Source organism: Seriola lalandi, unplaced genomic scaffold, assembly GCF_002814215.2.
Source record: "Seriola lalandi dorsalis isolate HSWRI2012SDOR001 ecotype SW California unplaced genomic scaffold, Sedor1 jcf7180002054188, whole genome shotgun sequence".
Taxonomy (NCBI): domain Eukaryota; kingdom Metazoa; phylum Chordata; class Actinopteri; order Carangiformes; family Carangidae; genus Seriola; species Seriola lalandi.
This window is the reverse complement of record NW_019524741.1, coordinates 718,493-744,657: the sequence shown is the minus strand read 5'-3', so window position 1 is coordinate 744,657 and position 26,165 is coordinate 718,493. Positions and strand designations below refer to the sequence as shown.

Genomic DNA, 26,165 nt, shown 5'->3' with positions numbered 1-26,165 from the left:
TTCCTCCCCTCTCTCCCAGAGTCGTAAAACACATTATCATCATCAGCAGCAGCAGCAGGAGCAGCAGTGTAATTCATCCGAGGTCGTTAATATTCATCATATCATTTAGTCACAAAGGAAACTCATCTGGCTGAATGTCACAGATGTAATTAATGAAGTGACCCCAGAGGTCATGGCTCCATTCACCAAACACCTTCCACACACAGCCGTGTTACACACACACAGTTGCACATCAAAACCCTCCCAGCCACAGACACACACCACCACTGAACATACAACCCGGAATACGAGACACACATATAACAGGCAGACACCCTGACATACCACAACATTCACAAAATGGCTTCTCTCAGTTACACCAAAGGGATGACACCAGAACGTGCACCAAAGCAGACTTTATTTAGCTCAGTGGAGTATGGGGAAGGAAAGGAAGAGAAACACACACCAGTAAGGGAAAACTGGGGGAAGGAGAGAATAGAGACACACTAAACCACTGGAGCAGGACATAAGGACAGGTGCACATCACAGGTATCTTTTTGGTCATCACTATGGCAACAACATATCCAGAAAAAAATGAAAAGAATACTTTTACCTACAGTAAGGATAACAGAGTCCCTTCACCATAGAGGACCCCAATATGTACATCTTACAGTCACTAAGATCAAGAGAATATGAGAGAAATTAAATTTAAAATAATCAGTATACAAAAAAACTGCCTTTGTGGTATTTGGAATGCACATTTCTGTACAGAAGAAAGCTCATTGGTATTGTCGTAAACATTGGTTAGTTTAAGAACAAAACATGACAGAGTTATCAGTCAGTCCACATCCTTTGGAAGATTGGCTGTGATGTCAGTCTGAGTTCAGCAAAGCTGTTTTAGCTGGACAAATGGACTAGAGACATTGCAACACAGAAAGACTGACACCATACCAGTGGAAGGTTTGGGGCAGAACTCCTTCAAATAGCTATGCAGTATCTCCATAAGTATTGAGAAATGAATGCCCCAAGCAGGTTTATCTGAAAGTGTAAGGTTGAAAAAATATTTCTGGTATTACGAAAGCCATTTTTATCTTCTGTGTTGGGGTAATTAACAGGATACTGAAAACAAACTTGATGGAATTGAGCCCCACATATCCATTTGTTTTCAACAGAATAACAGAGGAGCAGTTTATCAACAGCATCACAGGTATCATTACAGTTTGTAGTCATTAAAGCCTAGTGGTAAAGCGATCAGAGCATGCATCTTTCTACAGTATCATTAGAAACTACAGTACATTAGCAGCAAACTGGACATCCTTAAGGGCTGAAGTTCAACACTATGGTAAAAAAAGAAAGAAAAATAAACTGCAATGTTTCTCAAGAGAAGTAAAACTCTTTAACCGCTATATTACAGACTGCCATGGCTCTAGTTTGGGGTTTTGGTTACAGTCTCCAGTGTGCTTATGAGAGGCAGAAAACAGTAGCTTAGATATAGGGACTCCTTCCTTCTTTAAAAACAGCAGTACATCGTCAAGTAAACAGTAGCGCTTATTTTTGTAGGTCATATGGTTAAAGTATTATCACGTCTTTGGATTTTTGTCTTAAAGCATTAATTATTGTTTAGCTATTATTGTTATCATTATTACAGTTAGAATAATGACTGGTTGCAAATGAACAGAGGAAGAAAGGTAGAGAGAAAAAGAGGAGAACAGGTAGGGAGGGAGAAAGAGGGAAAATAAATTAAGTGTACAAAAATAACATCAATAACATCCAAAGTTTTTTCTCAGCTTTGCGCAGTAGCTCCCCATCTGTAAGTGGAAAAGGGAGCTAATGTCTCAAACATCCAATGAAGTCTTGAGTCAACCATACAAAAGCTAAATACTGTACATTTACCCCTCACACTATTAAACACTTTAGTTTCAATAAGGTTTTTGTAACAATCTATTACTCAAAGGTGAAAAGCTCAGATCTTGAAATACAGAGATGTTTTCGTAGATATCTTCTAATACTTAGTCCAAGGTTAAACCATGCTTCTTCTGTTTTAAAAACAGAAAAATACAGTATTAAGATCACATTTGAAGCGGAGCCATGTTGAGCTGTTGACCTGAGCATAGAAAGCTTTACATTAATCACATAACATTGGTAAGCCATTGGTATATTCAAATAGAACGGAAAGGCAGTAAGTCACCTTGCCTGAACATATCAAAGCTGTCATAATCTTTTCATAATCATGACACTATTATATCGAAGCAAGACAGTTTATCTCAATCCATAAGATTTATATTAAGAAACTATTACTAAACACACACAATGTAAATTTGAGTTTGGTTAAAGTTTTCATGTACAGCATAATGGTTGAGTGCTATAAAAAATAGTTTGCCCCTCTCAGGACAAACTGGCCTTTACGTTCTGTGCTATTTGGGCTGTTATCCACTAAAGGAACATAGAAGGTGTACATGTACAACAGAAGACTCATCATTGGCTTGTGGAGGGTGAAGCTGCATCCTAGCACCTTATCAGTCTCTTGGTACTCGGCTTACCTATGCCAGCTGCAGATCTCACCCCTTCACCATACAGACGTCAGCTCTGCAGTTTGTTATTGAAAACAAACATGTTGAAACTAAATCCACAGACATGTAAAATTTTGGTTACGAGCTTTGGAATCTGAGTCAGTCTTTACAAAAGCTCTATGCGAATACCTCCATCTATTTCAAGGATATTATTCCATTTTCTTCTTCTTCTTCTTCTTCCACTGTTAACTGCTTTGTTTTTCTTCAAGTTTATCTTTTGGAGCTCTCTATTTACACTAAAATCTCTTTGACAATTTCTTTTCCAGTCTTGTGCAGACTGGCACTACATGCTACACAGCTAGTCATCTAGCACTGTCTGGTGGAGGGCCCACTGTGAGTCTGTCATGCAGACTGAGAGGTAGACTGCAGGTCTAGCTGGGCAGTGAGGTCACATACTTGGAGAATGCTCTTTGGCCTCTGTGGCATCTGGTTGGTTTTTATCAAGGTGGTGTTTGGTTGTAGTAAGGTGTCTGACGGAATAGGGAGAGGAGCTCTTTTCAACAAGAAAGGACAGACCAGGGAAGAGTTTTAAAGATATGAAAAGAGGAAAGCTGTGGTAGAGAGGACTTGGTTTGGGCTCTCTCCTACTTTCAGTTGAGAGAGTCTCTCTTTGGGCCACTGTGGCTCTGCATCTTTGGGGTGTTCAGGTTACAGGTTTGGCAGCAAAGTGGACAGGGTATCTGTTTAGAGGTCGACAGCAGGTGCAGGAGGGGTTATGGGGAAAACATTGTAGAGGGAAGCAAAGGGACCTTGGTCTGCTTCTTTAAGCTCTGTCTCTCTCCCCTGCCCCTGCGGACAGCTCTGCCTGTTCCCTCTCAGCAGAGTCAGAGCTCAGGCTCCTGGCCCTCTTCTCCTTGGCTCTGGCATTCTGGAACCACACCTGTAAAAATGTGAAAAAATATGAGCTATTACCCATAAAAATGTAATTGCTCTGATTTTATCATTTCTAATCTTTGAAAAATGCAGATCAAACCACATTTTATTGTGTCTTCAGTATTTGTAACATTTACCTGCACCACGCGGTGAGGCAGTCCCAACTCCTGGCCTAGTGCCTCACACTCATGTCGGTTGGGTGTACGATGGCTTCTGTAGAAGTCTCTGAGCTGGAGTACCTGGAAGTGGCTCATCTGTGTCCTTTGGCGCTGCTGCTGATGGTGGTGCTGCTGCTGCAGAGTTTGTGTCTCACCCCAATCTGAGCTTGGACCCCCAGATCCCTCAGGACTAGGAGACTCTTGGTCAGCCATACTGGAACCCTCCTCACATTGGTACTCATCATCATCTTCCTCATAGTCATCATCCTCCTCAGGGTTGTTCAGATCAGTGGTTGAGGACAAAGAGGTCACAGGTGGCTTCATAGTTAATTCTTTGTTGTTCATGACATAGACAGGGTTTGGGATAGGGTTGGAGGAGATAGATGGGCCTGGTCTGTCCATGACAGAAGATATAGAAAACCCAATCTGCCCACTGGATCCATTAATCTGTGATAAGTTGTAGCCTGCTCTTTCTGCCTCTGCCCAGTGGCGTGACTTTATATGGGCATCCAGAGCACTCTTTACCTTGAACAGAGCCCTGCAGAATGGGCAACGCAGGTGGTTCAAACCCAAACTGAGGCTGGATCCTGGCCCCATTGACCGGAACTGTCCTTTTCTCTCTCTGGCTCGTGTGTTCTGAAACCACACCTGTGAAGGAAAACCCAGTTTGTTTTAGAATTTGAGATACACAACAGAATTATGTAATTTTCTCCATCTTAATCTCTGTTCATCCCTCTCAAAAACATTCACATTTATTCAACAAACCAAACATCCATAAAGTACCTGAACCACACGTCTTGTTAGGCCCACATCTCGTGCAATGCTTTCCAGGACTCCTCTTGTGGGGTTTGAGTCCAAACTGTAGCGCTGATACAACACTTCAAGCTGTTCTGGGGTGATGGTGGTTCTCTGACGCTTATCCCTTCTGTGCTCCTCCTCAATCTCTCTACTACCCCTCTGACCTTCAAAACTGGTTTCTGATATAAGCTTTGCACTCTGCTTCATAGGTGTCAGGGAACTTTGAGAGAGGCTGGTAAGGGTGTTACTTGAGTGATCAGAGAGTGTGTTCTTAATTTGTATGCTGTTTAAGTGTGAAATCATGGGATGTGTGGGATTAGGGTGCATCTGGGACATAGCACCTGAAAGCATTTGGCTGGCCATCAGGGTGTGGTTTGGGTGGAGCATCATGTAAGGCATGGTCCGGTCTGTGAAGCCAGAGTGGAGGAGTTGGACCTGGGACTGAGCTGCCAGGAGGTGCATGGTCTGATGCTCCTGCCACAGCTGGAATGATGGCAAGGACATTGGGCAGAGGCTGCACTGGAACTGAGCCTGGGTTTGCAGTTGGAGCTGGTTTTGTGGCTGGGTTTCAGTGGATAGACCAGAGGTGGCATCAGGCAGCCGAATGTGGCTCATTTCAGACTCTGGAGCAGAAGGGAGGCTGGGTGATGGCTCAGCAGGCTTTTCAAGAGCTTGATCAAAGGGAGGACTGGGCATATGCCCCTGGCCGGAATGAGACGTAGACGGGATCGTGGGCACTGTTTTTTGTGAAGAGGAGGAAGAGCAAGGCTGGGATCTTTCTGGAGTACTTTCAGGCTGCACCTTGGGGTTAGGTTGTGAAGAGGACCCTGTTTTCATAGTGGGTACAATTTCTTTACGCTGGATGTCTGCATCTAAAATTCCATCTCGATTCTGAACAAGAGCTGGGCTCTTGTCAGCCTGAGGAGAGCTTGTTTTATCCTCCTGTTTCCTGGTTACAGGTGTTGGTTCACCCTTGGCTGTTAGATGCTCATTTTCTGTGAAGTGAGTGGAAGAATCAAGGAAGGGCGAATCAGGTTGGGTGTAATACTCGTAAGTCAGATCCATGGAGTTTTCATTTTGAGAGTCACCCTGTCCTTCATCCCCACAACTGTTATCCTCATTATCATCATCATTCTTGAAGCAGCCATTTATCTGTCTGTGAATGCTGTCAAGCTGGTTCTTCCCCTCTATTCCATCTTCTGTACCCCGGTCTTGATTTTTGCGGGCTCTCTGTCTAGCATTTTGGAACCATACCACAATGACTCTATTGGGGAGAGTCAACATAGCAGACAATCTGTCATATTCTTCCTCTCTGGGGTAGGGAGTGGCCTCAAACACCCCCTGCAGGGTCTCCAGCTGTTGCTCCGTGAAGCGGGTTCGGGAAGAGCGCCGACCCCTATGGGGCTCTCCTCTCTGAAGGTCTGCTGTCTGGGGCTGTGGGGAGATGTTGGCTGGGAGGCCTGGGGACAGTGAACATGGGGAAAGTGTCAGAGCTTGGTTTTGTGCTACTTCCTCCCTGCACTCCTCCAGGGCTGTGGTTGGGGGGTTATTAAAATTGTAAGGGGAATCCTTGTCTCGCTGGCGCTCTTTAAATAAGGTGTTGCGGAACCAGTGTTTGATGACTTTGTGAGGCAGACCAGACAGAACAGACATCTTGTTGATCTCTTCATCACTGGGGAGGCTGTTAATATCAAAGTGTCTCCTTAGAACAGTCAGTTGCTCCTCAGAGATTCGTGTTCGGGTTCTCTTACCCTGCTGCTGTTCAAGTATTGTCGGGCTGACTTGTGATTGCTGTCCGGTTTGGATGGGGCTGGGTTGGGATGGTTGCCCCAGCATCGCAGCATTGAGCTGTGGAGGCTGGCTTAACAAAGATGGGCTGAGCTGGGGTTGCTGGGCTAGCAAAGCTGGACTAAGCTGAGGCGGCTGCCCTAGCAGTGCTGGCTTAAGTTGAGATTGGTAGAGTTTTGCCAGCTCTGGGTTCACGCTTGAGTCTAACCAAGATTGGGGCTGGAGAGCCACAGACTGCATCACAACTGGAGGGAGGAGAGGTAGCTCCATGGGAAAAGGAATGGGGGGTAGGGGAAGCTTAGGTAGAGGCAGTGGGGGTATAGGAAGCTGGGGCAAGGGCAGAGAGAGCATAGGTATTTTAGGTAAGGAAAGAGATATGGACTTAGCTGAGGATGTGTTTTGAGAAGTAGCTGAAGCAGATGTGCCTGGGATGGGTGTCTCCTGTTGTGGAAACTCTTGAGGTTGCAAAGGGGATGGAGGAGAAGAAACTGCAGGGCCAGATGGTGTCAGGTCTGTAGCTGTAGCACATGGTTTGGCTACAGTATCTGTCACCAAGGGTACAGGTGAGGGTGCAAGGGTTTTAACTTGAGGTTTAACTGGCTCCAGTGGTGCTTCTGACTCGGAGGATGTGGCTGGGGCTGAGGCTGCAGCTTGGGGGCAGGTAGTTGAATTCTCCCCAGATTTAGGCTGTGTGAGGGGGTACATCTGGTCATACTGCAGCCTGTAATTTCTGGAAAACCTCTCCAGTGCAGCAGTGGGAAACAGCATCCGGTGAATGTACTCCTGGTGGCTTTTTAAAATCAAGGCATCTGAAAAAAACTTGCCACAGTCTTTACACTTTTCTCCTCCTTCACAGCATCTTTTTTCTCTGTTTGCTGATTCCTCATCTTTGTTCTGCTTTTTCTCTGGTGGCAAGCAATCTCTTTCTCGATTGCCTTCTACTCTTTTGTTATCCTTGTTACGGCCTTCCATCTTTCCATCCTGTGGTTCACTAAACTCATTTCTTTCCTCCTCTAAGCTCACCTCCATCTTGTTGAGATTACAACGTTCTTGTTTATCAGGCATTGCTCGAGTTGCTATCTGCTGCTGGTGTCTTTGTCTATTTTGTATATATTGCAGTGCCAACTCATAGCCATAACTCTGCAGTAGGGCTCTAAGAGGCTCCCCATTTGCAGCTGCATAGGGCACTCTGGGAGGCGGACACTGCAATCCAAGAAGATTAAATGAGGAGGAATCAGTTCCCTCCTTTTGACTCTCACTTTTAACCATATTGACATGTATTTCTTCTTTTTTGTCCTCAAGACAAAAATTTCTGTGTTCTCTTTCTGTCTGGTTCATGGAGGATCCACTGCAGGCTTCAACCTTGGCTTCACACTGCACATGATCCTTAGGTTGAGCAGCTGAGTTTGAACTTTGTCTCTGGGTTTGTTTCTCATCACTTTGAGGTGGGGACTCACTTTTAGCCTCTACCTTAACCTGTTCTTTTGAGATAAAGTTGGCAGAGAGTAACTGACCAAGTTCTGGGCTCATGTCAAGTTTCATGTCTCCTGACAAGTAAAAAGGCAGAAGAAGTTGTTGCTGCAGAGAGAGCAGGCTGTCTGGAGCCAGGGAGAAGTGTTGTTTAAGGAGATTCTCTGGCCCTAAGGGAAGGTGCTGCATCACTTGGGAGTGGAGCAGAGCTGTGTGTTGCTGTAACTGCGCTTGGGCCTGTGCCTGAGCCTGGGCTAACTGCTGCTGCTGTATTAGCATTAGTTGGTTTCTTGACGCTAGAAGCTCTGCCACTCTCTTTTTAGCCTGCTGGCTGTCAGTTTGGTTAGAGAGTTTCTGCTGGGTCTCAACTACTAAGCCAGAGCCTAATAGTGCAGACGCTGAAGAGCTTATTACATCTGGCCTCTTGGTGAAAGGCAAATTCTTGGATATCTCCTCTCTGGTGGCCGCAGGCTGAGTGGCACTAGTGGAGACTGACACTGGAACAGTTACACTAGACGATGGTGTCTGTGGAGCTGGGTTCTGGGCAGCACGAGCTCTAGTCTGATGAAGAACAGAGCGAAGATGTATGTCTAGTGTGGAGCTCTGGCTATAGCCCACTCCACAAAGTCTGCAGCGATAGGGTCTTGGATCTGGGCCACGGGGAGCCTCGGGGGGAGCAACACCTGTGCCAGAGTCCTGCAGGGCTCGTCTGGCCCGGTGAAGATGGGACACAGAGTTAAAATGGACCAGAAGAATGGTTTTCTGAGTAAAAGATTCTGAACATATGGTGCATTTATACGGCCTGGATGGGTCCAGATAGCGGTCCATTGTGGGGTTAGAACTCTTTTTGACGAGAGAGCTCAAACTAGGCTCTGACACCATGTCCTCAGGTGGCCCTTTCTCTGGGTCAGTTAAATCCTCCTCACTTCCATCAACTTCAGCAACCACATCCTTCTCTTTATTTTTAACTTCTTCTTGTTCCTCCTTTGCGTCCATGCCTAGTGCTTCTTCCTCTATCTCTTCATCCTCGCCCTCTCCTGCCTCTTGACCGGCTTGAGGTGATAAACTAAACTCTTGTTGAACTGAACTCTTATTATGCTCCATGTATTGAACAGTATGAGGCGGTAAGAGTGTATTCTGCCCCTGTGTGTTGTCCAGCTGTGAGTGCGTGTTCTGCATGTGTCTCTGCAGGGCCTCCTGACTGCGGCATTGTCTAGAACAGAGGGGACACTCTGTCGCCGCCCTCATGGCATGGTACTGCCAGTGCAGCTGGAGCTTCTCCTGAGTGGGGAACGCCAGGCTGCACCTGCTGCAACGGAACCGGTAACCATGGCGATCAGAAAGGGAAGGGGGATCGCTAGGTGGGGAGGTGGGTGGTGAGGAGGGGGGGATCTGAGTCGGGGACTGAGGAGCCAGTCTCCCATTGGAAGGGTGAGTGGTGTTGTCTTCTAGGGGTGGGGTAAGTAGAGCTGTGACATCTTTGGGTGCGGCTACATCTCCCTCAGTGTTTGCCACTGAATTGCCTGCAAAATGCACAGGAATAGTGATTATGAATTTAAAATTATTCTTTAATAACACAAGGCCATATGTATTAAACAAATGAACATGGCATCGTTTGGTACCTTAACTGTGGTCAGTTTTATCATGCATGTTACACTAACCTTTGCTTTTCTGAGAATCAACAGAGGAAATTGAATCAGCAGTATGGGAACAATTTGCATTGTTATTCTTGGCGGTTTTATTTTTCTGAGTATCATCTGTGCGCGAGTCTGTCTGTAGTTCTGTCTCCAGCTGAGGCTGCGGTTGTTCCATGGATGGTGTGACCTGGAAGAAAGAAAATGTAACGGTCTGTCAATTCTGGTCTTTTCTTGGTTTCTTTCCTCGTCTCTTATTTTCATTTTATTGTAGTTACATCCAGTGTTGTTTTACCAATTCAGAATAAAAGAAATATGGGGTATTACCATATTTTCTTAATCTAACATTATGAATAAAACATGTTTAATTGTACAGCATAATAGCAAGCAAATATCAAGATGTATAAACATGCAGTGCCTGCACTCCCTGTCCTAATATCATAAAACATTAAAGCGTGAATCTGTAAGTGTATCGTTACATCTTGCACTTGCCTGCACAGCAGTACAGGCAGCTAGGCACATCAATTTGGCAATAAGTGTATATGGTTGAGATATGTGGGTTTGCCCTTCAGCTCCTACGATACCCTCCAACATGCCCCAAGGGTTTAATAAAACTTTACTGAGGTGAATAATGAATTTATTTTAAATCATTCTTCATATAGAAAACCTCCATCTCCACAGCTTCAAGCACTGAGAGCAAATACTATATCTATGTGAACAGCGAGCTACCCTAAGGAAAGGACGGACACCCAAAGATGAGATTTACATGACAAGAGTTTTCTCTGCATAACAGCTTAATAAGAGAGAAAGAGAGGAACAACCACACACACACACACACACACACACACTACACACACCACACACATACACACTGCAGAGAAAACTGAAGGTCAGGCTTAATCTAGAGAGCGTAATTGGAAAGCAAGGTACATAATGGCCATCATCACCTCAGTCTGAATTAATGAACCTCAATTACTATCAGAGAGAGTGAGGGAGGGGTAGGAGGGGAGGGAGGGAGGATGGTGGTGGTGGTGGTGTGGGGGGCTAAGGGGTGTCGAATATGAAAAAGAGAGAGCAGGAAGAGGGAGGGAGGAAGTATGGGGCAATGAACAAAAAAACTGCTTTGGAGAGAGACTGTGAGTAAGGGAGGGGTAACGCATAAGAAATTGAGAGAGAGCTTGGCAGAGGCAGAAAGGGAGGGGCAGGGACAGAGATTGCAGAATAGGAATGATAGGAGTAGCTGGAGGGGGAGGGAGGGACAGCAGAGGGGAGAAAGGGTGAAAAGCAGTCAGTGAAGTGGAGGCGAAGAGAGCAAGAGACAAAGGCCACTTAGCATACGGGCCAGGGAGATGGAGGATGGTGATGTGGATAGATGACCAGTCTTTGTTAGTTGGAGAGACACAGTAAAAAGCATGGGGGCCCCTTTTTAGCTTGACTGCACTTCTGGTAATAGAGGGCTACTTAAACATGCATTATAGAAAGGCTGGCTTTTCCCTCACTCACTCAGTCAAACCCTCTCTCTTCCACTCTAAAAGACGCGCATACACATACACACAGAATGTACGGCTGCATCAAAGATGATAGCGAGGAGCTACTTAAACATGCATTAAAAAAAGCGCTGCCTTTCTCTCTGGTGCCTTCTTAATGGAATTGTCTCCCTACATTTCACTCTCCCCCATCCCCCCATCGCTTTGCCTCCTCAATTTTATTTTTTTTGCTTCCTGATTAACGCAAATACAACAAATACACACTTGCATACACTTACTGTGCTGATGAGCTTGTCCACACAGTCTTGCGCTACGCTATGCACATGTGTGAGATGCTGTCGAAGGTGTGGGTATGGGAGTTTAACCTGGCACAAAGGGCACTGGACAGTCTAAGAGAAAAGAGGAGAAGAGAGAAGACAGAGAAACAATCAGTGTTTCAATAAGAAAGCAGCAAGCAAGCATAGGTGTGCTTCAGTTGGTGGGATTACACAAGGAATTGCCTTGTCTTCTAACCCAGAACTGCATTTATTGTGTCCATTGTTACATTTTATATTCACAGTGTTAAAATTTGTGTCAGCTGCTCACCTGCTGGTTCTCATTTTGCTGGTGTATTCTGGGGCGTTTGGTTGAGATGGAGTTTTCCATTTCCTCGCATCCAGAGGATGGACGCTTGGCTGAGGGCAGTGATTCCCTCTTTTCTCTTTCCTCCCCCTTAGTTTCTTCTTCAAGTAAAAATTTACATGAACATGTAAATGTATATATATTTACTATGTACATTGTATTATCAATATCAATTATTTGACATGTAAAAGCAGAGGTACCTGTCTCCTCAGATATCTGCTTCACTCCCAAGTCGCATGTGTCTTTGGTTGTTTCCAAAGGACCAGTGGTGGTCTCACTGGAAGTTTCCATATCCTCACTGAGTTCTCCTGGGAGGGGGCAGCACAAACACTTACGTTATGCAAACACAGTGCTTCATACGGCTAATTGTAGTTTATATTATCCTCCAGATAGCATCCTTCAAAAAGACCAATGTCTTTGGACCACACCTCACTCTTCCTTGCCTGCATACACTATTGATCAAGTATTGATTCTCCATTAGATTCTCCTCAGAGGTGGAGTAGAGGTAATATGGACTTACAACACATCAGTTCCTCTCAATAAGTCTTAATCCACACAGAGACAAATCACAGGATAGACTTAATTTACAGCTGAAGTGTTGAACTACTCATTTTAGATGTTGGGAGTCGACTGTTTACACACTTGCATGTAAATTCTGTGTTTTATTTTGTACAGACTGGTGACTGGCCTCCCCCTCCCCCCATTCTTGTCCAGGGGATTTGTATTGGTTCATTGATTAGCAGGTGCTAGTTAGCTGTTGTCAGGGGTGATTGGAGATATAACAAGGATGTGTATTGACTGATCAATTTACTCAATCAATATCTCAGCAACAGTCATTACTTATTTTCTCACTCTTTTCATCTTAACCCCCTGTCTGCTGCTGCTCTGACTTCTGCAAGCACATTCAGCATGAAAACAGATCCGCCTACACAGTTCGTGTTCTCACCTGTGACACCATCAGGGCTTTTCCTGATGGTAAAAATGGCTGCCAGCTCCTCTCCGCCCATTGGCTGCAGCTGCAGTAGCCCTTCCCTCTGCTGATGGGTTGGGGTTTGACTGTGTTTCAGTACTTGGAGTTTAGAAGAGGAGGAGTGGTTGCATAGGAGACAATGGAACAGCCACGAACCTCCATCAACCTCACCATCATACTGCTGCAGGAACTAGAGACATGAGGTAGAAGGGAGAAAATGCATGAAAATGATGGTCGTTGGATAACGTGGCTCACATCTGCTAGGATTATCACAAATTGCTAAATGCATTTTTATTTCAAGAAAAGGTCCTAAAGGTTAATTTTGAAAATGTACTGACTCTGTAAACCCGAACGCTGGCCTCGTGATGTGAACTCAGGGAATGTCCTCGTAGCTTCTCCAAACTGCTGGTCACGTAGTCACACAGGTTGCACCTCAGCTGGACGGGGTTGCCCTTAGCAATAAGGGCAGCCCCCTCCTGACCCCTGTCTCCGCCCTCCTGGAGGTGAGCAGTAAGCTGGTACCGGGTGCGGTGTCGGTCAGTCTGGCAGTGCAAGGAGAAGTTAGCCCTCAGCGGGGTGGTGTAGCCGCACAGTCTGCAGTGGCAGCCACCAGCAACAAGGGAGCACCACTCAGACTGGGGTAAGGAGCGAGGGGCGTTCAGGTGCTGCTCAACAGACTCCAAGCTGTCGGACGAAAAACAGGAGCAGACAAGGCATTGGAACACGCCCTGAGAGAGCGGTCCAGTGGGGGACAGAGATGGGGCTGGAGGAGGGGAGGGGGATGGGGAGGGAGAGGGAGTAAGCGTAGACCCAAGGGTGACTGGCTGTTCTGCAACTTGCTGACTGGTTAGTCGCATGTTCAAAGTGAGCTCAGCACCTAAAACAAAAGAGAGAAACCCTGTAAGAATTTAAGCATTTTCAAATGTCACATTGGACGACAGCAGAAGGTGTGATGCATCACTCACCTGTGTTCTGTAGGTGTTTAAACTGTGGCGCAAGGCTCCTGCAGTGAGACAGATAATAACCTCTCTGGAGCCGCAGCATGTTATGTGTGTGTTTCTCGCTGGTGGTGTGTATGCGCAGGTTGCGGGCAATGCTGGTCTCATAGTCGCACACATCACACCGCCACCGCTTACCGTGAGAGTGAGAGTGTGCAGGTGGTGTGAGCTTGGCGGGCTGGGTAGTAGGCGTGGGAATAGAGAGCGGGAGTTTGTATACTGGCTCATCCACTGTGTGACCGTTGGAGGAGCTGCTGCTGTTGCTAATGTGAGAGGTGTGCATGTGACCATTCGAGTGTCCCCCATTTTGAACATTATTAAGGTGTTTATCCGACTGCATGTGTATGCTGAGGTTGCCTTTCGATGAGGTAGCATAGTCACACACCTCACAGCGGTACGGCTTGTAGCCACAGGCATAGGTTTCACCACGGGCCAAGCGAGGATGGGGTTTCCCCGAACTGCAGTATCCACACACACCTCGTGTTGCACCGCCACACACACACTTTCCCCCGGAGGAGCCACACACACACTGGCCTCCCGTCTCCGGATGTTTCTCTTTCATGTGGACTTGCAGTGTATGCTGAGACTTATAGTGCCAGTTACACTTGGGGCATTTCAGGGTCTTGCAGGAATTGCGTGAGTGCATTATGGTCATGTGACTAGTCAGTGAATTTGGAGAGAGGTCTTGGTTGAGGTTTTTAAGGACAGCTTCTTTCTGTTCCCCTTCTTTGTCTCTCTCGTCATCCACCTCTGCGTCTAGCTGGCTGTCATTTGGTTCTGGAGCTTTGGCACCATCTCCATTGGAAATGGAAGAGTGAGAAACCCCTGCCGGCCCATCATCCTCAGCAGGTGTTCTGGCAGGCTCCGTCCCTGCCAGTGGAAAAGCCAGAGTAGACTGCTGGGATTTAAAGCTCTGAGGAAACCCAGAAATCCAGCCCTGATCTCCCTTAATGTCTTTTACCTCTGTCTCGCTCAGCAGGGCAGAAGAGGAGGACGGGCTAGTGAAGTGCTTTGGAGAGGTGGAAAGAAAAGGGGAGGGCTTTGGAGAGGTGGAAGGAGTGGGGGAGGGCTTTGGAGAGGCGGCTATTTTGCTGTCATGTGTGCCACTGGCCTTTGCAGTGCTGGAAGAAGAGCTGTGCTGGCTCTGTTGAGGTAATAAAGAACATTTGGATTTGGTTTGGCTTTGGTTTGAGATGGCCTCCTCCTCTTCCTCCTCCTCTCCGCCTCTGCTGCTAAGGGCTGCTGGGAGGCCCCCTGTAACTGACGCCTCTCCCACACCTACATGCACCTCCCCTTCTTCCTTCCTTTGCCCTGACAAATATCCCTCCCCGAAGTCTTCCTTCTTCCCCTGCTTTTGACATGCTCCATTCTCCTGTGAACGTCGGCCTCCTTCTTTCCGCTCACCTCCCTGGGTCTCTTCTCTAGCCTGGGACCCCTCTGCGCCCTCCTCCTCCTGCTGCTGAGGCAGGGTCAGGGGCTCTTTGGCAGGGGCCATGGCTGAGGTATGAGAGGATGACCCCTGCTCAGGAATGACCGCCAGGGTCAGGAGAGGAAGAGATAAAGCCTGGGGACTGAGGTCAGCATCTCTCTCCTCTCCTCCCCCTCCATCCCCTCCTCCTCCCTCACCGCTGTCCATACCAGAGGCTACAGCTGCCAGGCATTACTACCCCACCTGTGTGTTTCAGATACAGAGAAGAAGAGAGCAGGACACACAGAGACAGAAGAAAAGGGAAGGAAAAATGAGGAGAAAATGAAATACATGAGTCATGTAAATAATATTGCATAACAGTGGAGGCCATTGATTAGAGTCCCTGGATAGCATCTGTTCAATACAGCCTTCACAGCGCGCAATACAGAGGCTGGTTACTCAGGGGTTAGCGTTAGCCCTTAATGGGAAAATCAATAGCATGAGCACTAAACTAGGTAGAGGAATGCGGGTAAAGGCTACGCAGGGGGTCTATAATATTCCTCAGGGGATAGGATTAAATAAAGAACTGAATGCTTGTGAGCTAAAAGGCTTCCACTAAATTGCCACACTTAGATAAAAGCGGATAAAAGAACAGTTTTTAAAGCCAGTGTATCAGCCTCTACATCTTTTGCTGCGCATTAGTACAGAGATATGTGAGGCACAAGCCATTTTACAACACACAGTGCAAACACAAGGGGTGGACCCAATATAATAAACACCTGTATAACCTCATTTAGTCCAAAATACAACAAATACTTGTGAAAGTTTTTGTTTGGATTTCAGACATGCATTGATAAAGATTTGTGGTAATTTTGAGGCGATGTTACAGAGCAGTGTATTGTATTTTAACCTGTCCTCATTGTAAGTGTATAATATTGTGCCACTGCCCCAAGGCCCATTGCTTGCACAGTATAAACACACTCATACACATAAACACTAATGCAATAATGTATATTAAATACGTTTAAAAAAAACAAACAGTTTTAAGCAAAGTTTAAAAATATGCATCATGTTAAGTCTGCACTTCCTTGGCTTTTGAAATCATTCAGTTTTAATGAAACTATCATACACAAATGATTATAAACACTACAGTGAATAATAAAATTTCCAAAAATATAGCAAAAAGGTGTCACCAAGATTCTTGATCAACACAATCATGCAACACTACAGAGGCTTTCTAAAAGAAAAAAAAAACTGGCCTCTCCTCCTCCTCTGTTTCTGACTGACAGATGGATGCCAGATGAGAAAGATACATCTCTCTTCCCCCGTGTGTGTCCCACAATCTCATTACTGACCTTTTTTAATCAAGGAGAGACCTTAATGTACCCTTTCACCTTCTCCTTCAACCAACCCCCTCCTCCTCCGCCTCCTTCAACACCCTCTCTCCTCTCCCTCTCTCCTGTAGCCACCCCCCTCTCTCCCCTCTCTGCAGCTTAAAGATATATGGCTCATATCGGCACTCTGATAGTGCTTTAATGTACTGTGTTTATGTCACAGGCCACAGACCCTTGCCCACTGCAGCTGTCCACTGTCCTGCCGGAGAGCGCTGAGGGGCTGGGCCTGCCTGCCAGCAGCTGAGAACAGTCTCTAATCTGATAAAGATTTTCATTTACACTGCAATCAATAACCTGGGTCTATCGGCAATGTAACTATTTATACAAGCATTCCTGGCTCTCTATTGATCACAAGTGCGGGAAACCATCATTTAACAACGCGTGTGTTTGTGTGTGTACATCCATGTGTATCATCATAATGTGTGTGTACATCCTGTTGTGTACCCACAAACTGATTCTCATCATGTCAATTAAAAACACACACACACACACACACACCTGAAATTGAACAGGCATATTAGAAAATAAAGTGTTTGAAAATATGAATGCACAAGACATTATTTGTCAGGTGTGAATACTATTGATTTTGCAACCTGAAATCATGTCCAAATGTCCAACAAAAAGTGTGTTCCCTGAATCCCTATCTGAAGCTGGGGTGTGTGTGTGTCTGTGTGTGCGTGTGTGTGTGTGTGTGTGTGTGTGTGTGTGTTAAGAAGAGAGAAATCAGAGACAGGGGTGTGAAGGGGAGAGAGAAAGAGACAGAGAGAAGAGTTGTGTGGCTATAGGCTACTTTAGGAAAATGCATTTTGTTTGTCATTGTAGGACTTGGACAAATACAGTTGGACATGGACAAATACTATTTTTTAACGTAACCTCTTTGCGTGAAGACCCAGTGGACCGCATACAGCAGCTACTCCAGTGTCAAGGTAATAGCACTAAGCTGTATTTTTGCACTATTCCGGGGCCACAGTAGCGGGGCTGTTTGACAATACAGCGACTTGAATAGTTCACTCCCCGTCTCTGTCTTGTGTTGTGTCAAGCCACTGACCAACATTCAGCCTCCAGACTACTTCGGCCTTTGTTTACAGTGGACCGCACCGTAGGCTACCACACTCCGATTCAGCGAAACCGAGAGTGATCGCGTTCACAATCCAGTAACAGGTGACTCAATGCCCTAAAACACATCAACAAAAGCTCGATTCGTACGAATTACAGGCTGCACTGACCAAACACCCCCTCCTCCCCACCGCCGGGCTGCTTCCTCCCAGCTCTTTTTAATATCGTAAACAAATGGCACACTTACATTTCTGCAGCGGCTCTGGTACAAAGCTCCGTACGCTGAATGTGAAGTAGTCCAGAAAACAATCGTATAGAGAGCCCACTCATTCCTTATGAATGATCCTCTGCGTTTTAACGGAGCCAGGAGGAAGAAAAAAAACGGGGAGAGGGAGAGAGAGCAGCGGGGTCCAAGTTGTTACCAAACAACAGTGTAATTAAAGCTACATATAGGCTGTAGTAAACAGGCGATGGGGGACGGAGGGGTTTGTGCGAGCTCCAGAGGTAGAATGAGTTCTGATCACTGTGGGGGGAAAAACACTTGGCTCTTTATTCCTGCTAATTAGTTTCCTTCAAAAAATGGCTGAGATTACGTCCAGTGCGCATGTGCGTAATTGCGCAGACACCGCTAATTAGCCCGTTTGGATCAATAGGATTCCGCGAGAGAAAGAGAGAGAGAGAGGGAGAGAGAGAGGTACAGGGGGAGGGAGGGAGGGGGAGAGCCTACCGGGGACGCATAGAGAAAACAAGGAGAATAGCAAAATATATAAAAAAACATTTTTTAAAAAGTACGATAAATTACAGCAGAAGCGTTGGATTTTATTTACAGAAATTAATCCTATGGCTGGAAAAAATACAATAATTTATTTTAGGTAGATATTAAGACAAATCTCCGCTAAATCTAAAAAATATAGAGAGGGAACAATATCGCAGAAAAATCTGTACTTACACAAAAAGACCACGAAGAATACGAAACACCCCAGCGTTTAAATAAAGTTAATCTTGACAAAACATTTAATCCCAACAGTCTTTTTTAGAAGAATATTGCAATGCTAGAAAAAATCTGACACAAAATGCGACACTACGGTGATTCACTACTGACGACTACAGACACACTGCAAGGCCCCGGAGAATTGTTTTAGAAATATCATATTGATATTATATTTGAGAGTAGGCACGGGTCGGACGCTTAAATGTAGGGTTATGCATTATGTCTTAGACTGGAATCGCAATATGTTTCATGGGAATTTGAAATTTCTGTGATAACTTGCTTTGGAAAAGTTGTAACCTGTATTCCCCAGATTTGGGCAGACAAATATTCACGTCAGACAAAGAGATATATATATATATTTTTAAAAATGAATGCTTAAATCAATAAGAAAGAAGTCTCGTCTAAATATGCCTGTATATGAAATGAGACATTCCACCTTTGTTTTGGAACTGAGCAGGTAAAGGCTGCATGTTCAGGGTTGGGGATGTTGTTTTGCATTTGATTGGAAAAATCTAAATAATATTTAAGCCGAGTCCACTCCTGGGTTTGTCACGACAAAGTCCCATCCTCGCCACTCGGCTCTAGGCCTATTGTTATGATAATACTATTGTGAATTTCACGCTGGATTTGCAATCTGTCGATCGTCCATGTTTTAGAAGGTGAAAACTGCTTTTATTTGTAAGATCAAATATAATATGTCCGTGACTCTCCAAGCTGACCTCCAACTCATTTCAAAATTGTATCAATACAATTTCATTGATGGAATAAAGGCTACAGGGTTGCATGAAAAGCTCCCTTTAAAAAATATAGGAATATTATAGTATAACCACAGGAGGCAAAAAAAGGCTATAGCATTAACTGCAATAAGATTCACTGTGGCGTGAAACAACCGCACAACAAGGCCATATCGGAATATGAATATTAATGATATTTCGTTATGTTGGTTCTGAGTGCACCAACGTTTTGATTTTGGTTCGTCCTGCTTTGGTTTGACCATTTTCTTGCATTTGTGCAACTATAAATATTTAAGAATGTATGCATTGATCAATTAATGAAGTGCAAATGATATGACCTACGTTTGTAGGACATCTAATAATTATTTTACGATTTGAAAACGTTTTAAGTGATCGTCTGTCTGGCACATGCCACCAAAGCAAAGACTGCAGGTTATCACAAACATAAATCAGGGACTGCTCAGTTGTCTTTATGTCTACATGGACATTTTCTGTTGTTGTTATGGCTGCAGTTAAGAACGGTGACAATTTTATGTCATTTTATGAGCAAAATACAATGACAGTGAAGGGTGATACAATTTTAACGTCAAGTCCACTGTATTGTGTGTGTGTGTGTGTGTGTGTGTGTGTGTGTGTGTGTGTGTGTGTGTGTGTGTGTGTGTGTGTGTGACAGAAATAACAATATAGCCTATTATAGGAACATCAGCTTTTAGGATTAAATAAAATTAAAAATTGGAGCTAAAGCAATATTGGTACCTGATGTTTACCTTTTTTATCTTACACGTGTTTTGAAACTCTTAATATATTTATAGCATTTCACATTTTTGCTTCTTTTATGTATGTAAAATAATCACCTGTAAACAGATGTGATGTTAGGGGGGAAAAAACGTAAAAAAAAGAAAAAGATTAGGCTCTGATCATTTTGCTTTGATTTAAACAAATGTATGTGGCCTATTTGAATTTCCTCATAACCAAATTACCTTAAAGTTTACACTACAGTGCTGTGACGCAGTAATAAAATGTTTTCCAATGACCATTCCTGTTATTTGCATCACTGGTTGTTGATGTAAATTACCATTTGCATTTTAATTTGCAACTACATTTTATTGGCCCCATTTAAAACAATAAAAAAAAGGCAAGTGAATACACATACATTTAATGTCTATGTTTGTGTGTGGGGAATGTGTCATATACTGTATGTTTTTGGCTCACAGTTAATACACATATAAATGCACTTTCTTGTGAAAGACAATCCTCACATAGGTCACATTTTTCCAGAGTAGAATAGAATAATTTTCCTGTTTAGTGTAAATGCTCGCCTCGAGAAAGTTCAGCACAGACATGAGAGGAGCTGCTCTCCTAGACTGGCGCGGTGAGTTCATTTCCGTAGTGATAAAATTTTAATATTTTACTAATATTAAAGATCTCATGTGAATGAAAATTTACATTTACAATTTAAACTCTCTCTCTCGCATACACACTTGAACGTGCACAGGCCATACTGTAATATACACCATGCCATCCATGCCCTCAGGTGTATGCCAGGGGTTGTTGTTTTCGTTGTAATATATAGTTAGCCCTTCCACCAATTTACCCTGTCAGTGCTAATGGGGCAATTAACCACTGTGATACCCCCCAGGCAGAAGGAGAGTCAAAAGCTCCCCAACTCCAAACTTGTCTTTATGACATTTATATGACAAAATGTGGGGGAAACTGGGGACCCATCTGACACCTTGGAGGGTCCTTAATGTCACTCCCTCCCTTGCCCCCGCCCCTTTCTGCCCCAGGGTATGGCACTGAGGAGGAAGTGTAATACATCATGAACTGGAGCGTCTCAGACCTCGCCCAGGAGAGAAAACTTTGTAGTGCATCCAAAGATTCAATGGGGCAACTCTGACTTTACACACTGGGTGCAATTCTGCATGGTTATGACTGTGAAATGGCCTCACACACACACACACACACACACACACACACACACACACACACACACAAACACACTTCAAGCTAACACACTCCAACTTGACCTCTCCCTTCATTTAAGCCTTTCTGGTGTCTGTAAGTCCCTCTATCTTTGTTTCCGCTCACATTCCCCCTGTCCTTCTTACGTCCCAAAGGAGGCAATAACCTCCCTAGCAAGTGCTTCCCCTTGAGCCGTTGTCATAGTAACTTGTGGGCTGGTCGACATGACAACCCCACCATGGTCCAGAGATAGATGATAGGCCAGAAATGGGGAGGGAGAAGGCACATGGGGGATTTGCACGCCCTTTAATTTGGTTTGCCTGATTCTGATTCAAAATACTATGTTTTCTCCCCCTCTCTGAGGGTGAGGTGCGGCCAGAATCAACCTGCTTTACATTTACACAGGTATTTACAGCCTGCAAACCCCGTCGCCGTCTGAGCAACTCCACTAAATTGTAACCCGCCTTGCTCTATGGCACCTGGACGGACATCTCAATATTCTCAACCTTGTTCCATAATTAGAATATTTTTTGTAATACTAGAAAATAAAATATTGTTATATTTTCCTATATCCATATATTTCTACAACAGACCATAAAAGTAGTGATTATTTTCTTCTAATGCAAATATAAATGGTTAGTCTAGAGAACCTGAGTGTTATCACACGTTGCCCTCTTTGGACACTAAATCCAGATTCTTCTATTTACTGTTGCCACAAAATCCATTAAGAGGAATGCCCAGGAGCAAAAAGATATTTACGTATTAAACCCCCGGCCTTCCCAAGACTCCATTTTCTAAATATGACAACAACACTGTAATGTCCCAGTACCAATTTATTAACTTTGTCAGTTGACCACGAGTTAAACAGCAATGCAGGCTGTTAAACTAGCTTTCTGTGGAGGAGGACTCATTGCAGCTTCACAAACAGAAAGCAAAAATGTAAATTTGCCATAACATTTACTAACTGACGTAAATGTGTTAAAGGCACTAGAGATAGTTGATAGTAGATGATAGTTCACCTAGTAGATTTGCATGAATTTCGCTTATTTATTACATCTTCTATATATTACAGCTGTCCTGTTTTTCAAAATGGGCCGGTAGGATGCGGCCCTTCAGAATGATGAATTCCAACCAGCTCCAGGGGTGCTGCCCCTCAGCTGACCCTGATCTCTGACCCCTGTGTGGAGGGGAGCACGAAAAAAGAGATATTTCTTATAAGGATCAATAAGCATGATTATTAAATTAATGTTAAATACATATTATATTTCATATATATATATATATATATATATATATATTATGTATGCAATACATTATGTAAATAGGTGTGTACATTAAGTTCAGTCAAGCATTTTAATGCCAAAAAATATAAAAACAAAATCATGACAACTGAGTGATAAATGAGTTTAAAACATTTCAATCGTCATTCCTGAGGCTTGATGGTTGTATTAGTGAAGATTTCCCCAGTTTTAAACCTTGCTCACCTGAAACTGCATTTGAATATGTTTGATTTAAAATAAATATAAGGTTTGCCAAAATCCAATGGCATAAACAATATTCCCCAGCCCTTAATAAAACTGATGAAACCTCTATGAATCACAAAACATCTTTAGCTCATAAATTATTTGCCCACTAGATTCAGTTTTTAATTATTTTACTTGTGCTCAGTGATAGAAATAATATTGTAATGACAGACGTTGAGGTGGATTTTTACGATTGATGTGTGTGTATCAGGAAAAGGTTTGTTGAGACACTGGCCTATACCTCAATGACATGTGACATACCACAGTGAGCATGGACCACAGATTCACCTCAGTATAACTGCAGTCCAAACAAAGCAAAACTGAAAACCTCATCTTTTAACTTGGATGGTACCATGAATGTTCATATGACTGAGCTACACAGTTTGGTTTTTGTTCTTAATATTTCTCCTTATTGTGATGATGATTTAGTGGCATATCTTTCTGCCCATGTGTTTTTGTTTTTTTGTTTTGTTTTTTTAGGGATATGCTTGATGTGCGTGTGCTTCTTTTCATTTTTGTTTCTTCTGCCTTTGACAGATGAATTTCCCCTTGGGGATCAATAAAGTGTATCGTCTCATTTCATCTCATCTCATCTCATCATTCCGGCTATGGCCTCCTGCAGGAGAACATTAATAACATTAATGTTAGATGTAGATGAGTGTGCCTACAGGTAGCCAATATCTAGATCCAGTCATACTCAACCATAAGTACAACGGATAGATAGATAGACAGACAGACAGACAGACAGACAGACAGACAGACAGACAGACAGACAGACAGACAGACAGACAGACAGACAAACAGATAGACAGACAGACAGACATGAAATGGCTCGGCAACTAAACACGTCTGTAAAACTGACCAACAGCGCCCCTCGATGGTCAGGACCTGTAACTGAAAGCAGCCGAGCAGCGAGAATTCTGCAGGCGTCCTCTCGGGCACCGTACATTCGCGGAAGTTGTCTAAAACATTATGTAGGAACACATTTTGGCAGTTTTCTCTCGATAATATTTGCTGAAATTGCCTTTTTATTTTCTATTATTCCCTTTTCATTCCAGGACTTTGAATATGGAAGATGAATGGGAAGAGGAGGTATGAAATGATAAAACTACTGGAAACGGTATCAACATTAGCTTCATAGAGCTAACACGTTAGCTTACAAAGACTAATTGACAGCTAGTATAATTTCGGGCATTTGATATTGTATTAACACTAATTTCTCTTCTATGCTATTTTGCCTGTTGAAAAATCAAAATTAAAAGTTTTTATTGTAGAGAGCGCAGGCGTTGTGTATAATTATGTAATAAAAGAAACAAATGCTGTACTGTGTTTAGGAGCAACTTGTTGTGGTGGAGCTCTCTGGTATAATCAACAACGACTTTCTGTCCAAATGTCGGGGCACTTGCAAGATACTGGTGAGTTGCAGGTTTTGTCGTGTTTGAGGGAAGAAAGAGAAAGCCTGGCCATTGCATGACTCTGCTGTGCATTAACCTAGTTTTTCCATTTGTGTTCAAGGATATTGACAGTGAAAAGCCAATGATGCAGGTTGGACAATACGTTTTTGCAGGAGAATATGAAGGTAAGAATGGAAAAACATTCAGTCTACCTGTGTGCTCGCCTTCTCCTCATCTTAAAGCAGGTTGTCAGTTGGAATCACGTCACTTTACACCACCTCAAAAGAGTTATTTTCTAACCTGAAATGCTGATCAGTGCTGCCAGTGATCAACTAATGTGGTTTCAGTAAAGATGAATGTGTACAAACTGCACCTTCAAAAATCTGATATTCATTTAACCAATAACATTACTAACATCTTGTTTTGCAGGAGATGGTACAGAAATAGTAGCATGTTGTTTTTTTAGAAGTATTATTTCCAAATAAAAAGTACAAACTATTTTTCACCAGCACTAAAAGAGCCTCCATGAACTCCTAAACAAAATTGTACTTCCTCTCCTTCCCTCTTGAAAGACGCTTTGGGAACTTGTGTACTGTTCGAGGAGGGACCACAGAAAGGTGAGGCTCTGCTCCACACGTTTTCAGTGTTTATTGTTGGGTTGCAGTGAGTTTGTTTGTCTTTTTAAAATGTTTCCTTTTGACATATGTCTTCAGGAAAAGCAGACAGCGACCAAGAGCTCAAGTACATGTGCCACACCATGAAGAAGCTGATGATGCAAAGAATCTTCCTCACTGAGAAAAAAGAGGGTGAAACTAGCACAGGTCAGCCAGAACAGCTGAAATCAACATGATGCAAAGTCTGTTGTGATCACTTTCTTCTAATATAGTTAATATTGCTTATGTTCTGTGACACACACTTTAATATATTGCTGCTTTTTAGAACTTGCCCTTTGTTATCTGCAGCTTGACAAAGAATTAACTTTTCTTAACACTGTTAAAAACCTTAATATGGGTTATTTGTGATGTCCCAACAGGAAGTGGTGATGGTGATGAACAGAAGGACACAACCTGTCAGTCCAGTCAAGAGGAAAATGACAACCAACAGGGAGAGACAGAAGAAGAGATGGACAACATGGATTTGGAAGACTCAGCAGTGGGTTGACAGGTGGAGGCTTTGCTACATCATGACCTTGCTGTGCACATGCCAAGACACCAGCATTTGTGAGGTTGTGGGGGACTCAGACTATTCAAAGACAGTTGGATTTACAGTTAATCAGTATAAAGGAGAGGTGTTACTATAACTATATGTCTTGCACATTGTCTCACATTCTTTTTCCAGGAACACATGTAATGCCTCATCTTCATTGAGCCTCAGAATCAAGATCATTTAATATTTAACATACAACTTAAAAATGTTGAAATGACGCTTAAATGGAAAACATGCTTTTACATTTCAAGATGTAAATCCATTCCCTTCAGAGCCACGTAGTAGGGGTCTTGGGACCAGCAGTTACAGAACTGTGGTGGGCGTCCTCAGCTTAGTGGCAGGAAGTCCTGTCATTGTGCCACTCTGACAACAAATAAACCAGCAGAGGGAGATAAACATAACTGCACCAATTAGTTGGTTAATTGATAATCTTCAAACTTCCGACATCTTTTTGAGCAGTGTGAAATTATATGGGGCAGTTTTTACTGTATTGGATGTTCAGTGCAGATTAATAGATAATCTTTAGTTGCAGCCCTAGACAGAAATATCCTTGAGCTGCAAGGTTATAATTGAGTATGCTCAATGGACAAAGAGCCTTTGAATGAGCCATACATTTAATGACATGAAGAGGGCTTCTTATTTTTCTGATTTGTAATAAATTGATTTAATCAGAACTATTATAGCAACAGATTTACAGTGTAAATGCCAAAAGACATAAAGGTGTTTTGTTTGTTATATTAAATGGGCTCACTGAATACTTGCCACCTTTATTTCTTGAATGTGGGTTTTATTGTCCTTTTGTTTGTTTTGTTTAGTTTTTTGTGGATTTGCATTTCTGCTACACTCTTGTGGATAAACAATTTGTTTACAAGTTAAAAGTTTTTCTCACTCAGGCACAAATTCCTTCTATGTTTTTCAGAAGTATAAATTGATTAAATAAAAACTGTAGTTCATGTTGTTTGTCCCTTTTCATTTTAATGAGTGGTAAAAGTACTGGTTAGAGAGCAGCTTGTTTGTCTCAGTCACTGTAGTGTCAGTTTTATGAATGAACGGGGTTTTGTTGACTTTGAGGACGTGGCGGTTCTCGGCCAATCCAATCACCGATGTTCCCTTGAAGTGGACCAATCAACGAGCGACATCGCACTCGCTTT

General features: G+C 43.5%; 2 protein-coding genes across 4 annotated transcripts; one reads left to right on the top strand and one right to left on the bottom strand.

Annotated features, from left to right (window-relative positions):
- Window positions 1–380: 380 nt before the first annotated feature.
- Window positions 381–17,710, bottom strand: LOC111653338 (zinc finger homeobox protein 3-like). Its single transcript, XM_087173381.1, has 11 exons — window positions 17,452–17,710; window positions 13,314–15,018; window positions 12,687–13,225; window positions 12,325–12,538; window positions 11,579–11,686; window positions 11,343–11,479; window positions 11,036–11,146; window positions 9,298–9,460; window positions 4,364–9,159; window positions 3,560–4,228; window positions 381–3,429 (listed from the first exon to the last, which is right to left on the bottom strand). Exons 2-11 carry the CDS (start codon window positions 14,980–14,982, stop codon window positions 3,313–3,315), a joined length of 8,523 nt encoding a protein of 2,840 aa, XP_087029507.1. The 5' UTR covers window positions 14,983–15,018; window positions 17,452–17,710; the 3' UTR covers window positions 381–3,312.
- gtf3c6 (general transcription factor IIIC, polypeptide 6, alpha) lies at window positions 16,935–25,967 on the top strand. Of its 3 annotated transcripts, none has more exons than XM_023403882.2 (7): window positions 16,935–17,074; window positions 23,473–23,506; window positions 23,749–23,829; window positions 23,930–23,993; window positions 24,381–24,425; window positions 24,522–24,629; window positions 24,842–25,967. In XM_023403882.2, the coding sequence occupies exons 2-7, from the start codon at window positions 23,483–23,485 to the stop codon at window positions 24,967–24,969; spliced, it is 450 nt and encodes a 149-aa protein (XP_023259650.1). In that variant the 5' UTR covers window positions 16,935–17,074; window positions 23,473–23,482; the 3' UTR covers window positions 24,970–25,967. The 3 variants fall into 3 exon arrangements, with proteins under 3 accessions (XP_023259650.1, XP_023259649.1, XP_023259648.1); XM_023403880.2 differs by lacking the exon at window positions 16,935–17,074 and adding an exon at window positions 23,350–23,388; XM_023403881.2 differs by lacking the exon at window positions 16,935–17,074 and having other exon boundaries at window positions 23,341–23,506.
- The last annotated feature ends 198 nt before the right edge of the window (window positions 25,968–26,165 follow it).

What these genes read in the sequence shown, in the direction of transcription:
- LOC111653338 (XM_087173381.1), bottom strand. Translation starts at nt 14,982, where the DNA reads ATGGACAGCGGTGAGGGAGGAGGAGGGGATGGAGGGGGAGGAGAGGAG. An exon ending in TAAACACCTACAGAACACAG is followed by an intron (nt 13,226 to 13,313) that starts GTGAGTGATGCA and finishes CTTTTGTTTTAG; the next exon opens with GTGCTGAGCTCACTTTGAAC. An exon ending in TAACAAGACGTGTGGTTCAG is followed by an intron (nt 4,229 to 4,363) that starts GTACTTTATGGA and finishes TTTCCTTCACAG; the next exon opens with GTGTGGTTTCAGAACACACG.
- gtf3c6 (XM_023403880.2), top strand. An exon ending in CGAGGAGGGACCACAGAAAG is followed by an intron (nt 24,426 to 24,521) that starts GTGAGGCTCTGC and finishes ATATGTCTTCAG; the next exon opens with GAAAAGCAGACAGCGACCAA. An exon ending in AGAGGGTGAAACTAGCACAG is followed by an intron (nt 24,630 to 24,841) that starts GTCAGCCAGAAC and finishes ATGTCCCAACAG; the next exon opens with GAAGTGGTGATGGTGATGAA.